Source organism: Miscanthus floridulus, chromosome 16, assembly GCF_019320115.1.
Source record: "Miscanthus floridulus cultivar M001 chromosome 16, ASM1932011v1, whole genome shotgun sequence".
NCBI lineage: Eukaryota > Viridiplantae > Streptophyta > Magnoliopsida > Poales > Poaceae > Miscanthus > Miscanthus floridulus.
Window position 1 is genome coordinate 87,556,417 of NC_089595.1, and position 3,858 is coordinate 87,560,274.

Below are 3,858 nucleotides of genomic sequence, written 5' to 3' on the forward strand. Positions count from 1 at the left end.
CTCTTTTACGCCCGGACTACCGTGCACGTGGTCGCGGCAAACGGATCGGCGTCCGGACAGGGCCATGCACACCTACAGATGTGTGCCTCACTGTCGCACTGCACAGCAGACGCCGACGATCTCGTCCCGGTCTCCCGGATCCGAGATGGAGGTGGGTCGGGTCTCAGCTCCATGGCGTGGCTTAGATCCAATCCATTTCTTCGCTCTTCCATCCCCGTCGCTCGTGTATGTCCGAGATCAAAAGATGCATCCAAAACACTGGCACGTTCGTTTGAACTTATTAACTGACTTATCAGCTAAAATCCATAGTATTTTTCTCTCACAACAAAACAAATTCAGTCGGCTTTAATACCCGCTGAACAGGCCCACAGCCCGGCCGTCGTTGGCTTACCCCAACTGCACAGCGGTTGAACGGTCGGTCCACGCCTGCCCGACGTAGCTAGCGCGCTGCATGCCCATGTGATTCCGTTGCAACCGGTCGCTGTCCCTCCGTAGCAGCATGCACGCCGTCGCTGTGCTGCATGCACTGGCACTGTGCGGGCTGCCGTATTGGCATGTCCTCCTCCTCGCCCGCGTGAGGTCCAGCTACTCTTGCATTGGTGGGTGGCCGGTGCTGGGTCCGGCCGCGCATTATCGACCGTCCGGCGGCACCGCTAGCTGACGTCCGGCGGTTACCGACGAATTAGTGGCAGTATAGCTAGGTATCATAACGCTAGCTGACGTCGTCGATCGATCGCTTGCATTGCCCAGATCGGGCACACATCTGTAGGTGTGCATGGCCGATCCGATGATTGTAGCTGTAGCAGCTAAAAGGGACTGCACAAACACTGGTCGTTGGGGCTGGTACCTTTTGGTTTGCCAGTTTTCCATTTCACGACGTACGCTCTGCAGGCCACAGCTTGGACGCATCCGTGGCGATAAGCACACACACAGACTCGTCTCGCCACACATATATAACGGCCCATCCACCCGATTCTCCACTGACAAATGAAGCTCGCCTCGTCGCACCACCTGCTCGAGAGCTCCAACATCCTCTCGTCGCACCACCGCAACACCGTCGTCGTTACACGGATGTTGTCCCCTCACTGCGACAACATGCTGCCCTACGCGCCGGGGCGGCGGGCGGCGGTGCTGCTCGACCACCGGCGGTACCCCCCGAACGTCGTCGAGGTGGCGCCCAGCTGCCCGCGCTGCCACTCGCCCAACACCAAGTTCTGCTACTACAACAACTACAGCCTCAGCCAGCCCCGCTACTTCTGCAAGGGCTGCCGCCGCTACTGGACCAGGGGTGGATCCCTCCGCAACGTGCCCGTCGGGGGCGGCTGCCGGAAGAACCGCCGGGGCAAGCCGGTGGTCCGAGCCATGGCCGTCGATGCTGCTGTGGCGGCGGCCAGCGGTGGCGCAGCAGCGGCGGCGGCGGAGTTCGCGCACCCGTCGTCGTCGTCCCCCGGCACGCTGCGGCCGGACTTGCTACTAGAAGGCATGATCGGCGGCAGCCCAGTCGGCCTGTGCCAGCAGCCGACAGACGACGCGGCCGAAAATCCGGCTGTGGCGCCCGAGGGGTCCACGATCGACCTGGCGCTGCTGTACGCCAAGTTCTTGAACCATCAGCCTGCGGCGGCGGCCGAGAGGTGCGCCGCCGCCGTCGTGCCGGAATCGCTCGACACCTTGAGTGGGTCGTCGTCGGGTGACGTGAGCCCCGTCGTCGTCCCACCGCGGGATCATCATCAGCCGTTCACGACGCAAGACGGCGGGTTTGGTGAGCTGTCCGCGACGACGGCGAGTGCGGAGCCAAGCGCCGCCCCGCCACGGTGCCCCGCCGACGACACGTGTGCGGAGGAGGCGCTTGGGGCGTTCAGCGTGGACCCGCGCTGCTACGACTCGCTGGGTTTGCCGCCGGATGGCGGGGATCTGGTCCTACCGTCAACGTGGCATCTTGGGGCCAAGTACGAGCCGTTCGATCCGCTACCCGAGGACGCCATGAGCCTTCGTCAGGACGGCTTCGCCGGCGACGACGACGTGTGGAGCAGTGCGCTGGCTAGTCAAGGGCTGGAAGCAGCTCTCTGCAGCAGGCCGTAATTTTTTAACTCCCCTGTTGATTTTCACCGTGCTTGTGATTGTTTTATGCGCTCTTTAATTTTCTTTTTCTGGTTGTGATCATGTTCAGGAGTAATTTATATAGGCCATATATACAGCATGTCCAGATCATGGGTTATGAAGGGATCAACGGGTATACATGTGAGATATAGAAAGAATGTAATAAAAATTCGACACTTTGTTCTGACACTTTCTCTGTTCCTTTTTTATTTGTTGCGAAAAGACACTTTCTCTGTTCGCACATGTAAGATATTTTAGACATAGACATGGTATCCAGTACACACATTTCCGGAAAAGGATTACGGTTCTTTAGCATCAACATTGAGCTTTTCCTTCCAGTGGATATATGCTTCATTCATGCACTGGAATTGACTGGCCCGTCATGCTACAATTTAGACCATCAGATGAGCCACATGGAAAAGCACATTTCAGTTCTGGTAGCGAACATCACCCTTTTTGCTTGGACACTAAGGTTTGTCTACTAGCTACATGGCCCTCTGGCCTCTGTCACTCTCAAGCACCGCCTACGGCCTACCTTCTACTGCCGCCAAGAGCACTTTAGGGAAAAGATCGGCTGCTTATCTAAAATAGGCTGACGAGATCCTGGTTTCAGAAACTCAACAGCAGCAGCAAAAAATGTTCTTAACCTATCCTGTGCAATATTGTTTGTGAATCAGCCAATAAGGGAATCTTAAATAGAAGGCCTAAAAACATAGATGTGTGATGTTCTTACTAATTCAATCAGGGTGTTGGGACACGGTTGTGAGTCGCGGAGGTTAGGGACCGGAGCAGTGATGAGATCTAATGGTTAACAAATTTTGCGGATGATGTTCAGGGAAAGAGGACGGCAGCCTCCGCCTGATCGGCCAATCAGGGCGAAGGACTGGAGGCTGCGGCAAAGGAGCCCGGAGGAGGTCCGAGGCGGAGGCTTTGGCGGCTGGAGTGAAGGCACCCGGAGGCCGTTGGCGGCAAAGGCTCGGGCGGCACCTGCGAAGGCTATAGAGAGCCGGCGCGCAAGTATGCCCGAAAGCCGCCCCAAACGAAGACTCATAGGGTCGAGGAGCTTCCTGAAGGGCGGCGGTGCCGGGCCGTGGGCCGCAGACGGACTCACGGTTGTGGCCCATCAAGAAAAGGCGGTCGAAGAAGAAGGCACCCAAATTACCCTTAATGGTTTATGTTAGTGCAGGGATATTCCGAGGATGTACTATAACCGTCAAGGGACAGAATTGTAAACAGTAGCCTTAACAAGCAATGCCCTATAAAAGGGAAACACAAACTCTGTACAGAGGGTGATAGTTGAATGCATTTATGAAACCCTAAGTTGGTCTAGACACACTTTCCACCAGACACGCTTTAGCCCGAGGCACCTATTCGGGCAAAGGCTTCGGCAATCTCCTTCTAGTCCCACCTGCTGGAAACCACCGTTTTTCAACATTGGCGTCCACCGTGGGTTGGCCGAGTAAGACCCACGATGGCAAGAAAGAGAGCAAGCTTCCACCAGGGTTCCCGTGGAGCCCTCGATGAGAGGGCGACCCAGGCGCAACGCCCGCAACACTTATGCCACACCCTCAGAAGACCAAGCTGAAGAACAGAACGCGGTCGAAGACCAGCCTCCGGCATCCGAGGAGCAGCAAGCCCCAAGTGCCACTCCGGAGCAAGAGCGTCAACAGTTGTAGGCCCAGCTACAGAGCATGCAACAAGAAAGAGATAGGGTCGCTGCAGCCTTCACCGCAAGTCAACGAGCAGGAAGAATCAGCCCAG

The 3,858-nt window shown here is 56.9% G+C and overlaps 1 protein-coding gene across 2 annotated transcripts; it reads left to right on the forward strand.

Annotated features, from left to right (window-relative positions):
* Nucleotides 1-987: 987 nt before the first annotated feature.
* On the forward strand, nt 988-3,418 carry LOC136513663 (uncharacterized). 2 transcript variants are annotated; one of them, XM_066507627.1, is made up of 2 exons: nt 1,000-2,075; nt 2,933-3,418. In XM_066507627.1, exons 1-2 carry the CDS (start codon nt 1,072-1,074, stop codon nt 3,276-3,278), a joined length of 1,350 nt encoding a protein of 449 aa, XP_066363724.1. In that variant the 5' UTR covers nt 1,000-1,071; the 3' UTR covers nt 3,279-3,418. The 2 variants fall into 2 exon arrangements, with proteins under 2 accessions (XP_066363725.1, XP_066363724.1); XM_066507628.1 differs by lacking the exon at nt 2,933-3,418 and having other exon boundaries at nt 988-2,160.
* The last annotated feature ends 440 nt before the right edge of the window (nt 3,419-3,858 follow it).

Excerpts from the sequence above, each read along its gene's own strand:
- LOC136513663 (XM_066507627.1), top strand. The coding sequence starts at position 1,072 with ATGTTGTCCCCTCACTGCGACAACATGCTGCCCTACGCGCCGGGGCGG. Across the intron at positions 2,076-2,932 it reads GCAGCTCTCTGCAGCAGGCC|GGAAAGAGGACGGCAGCCTC; the intron begins GTAATTTTTTAA and ends GATGATGTTCAG.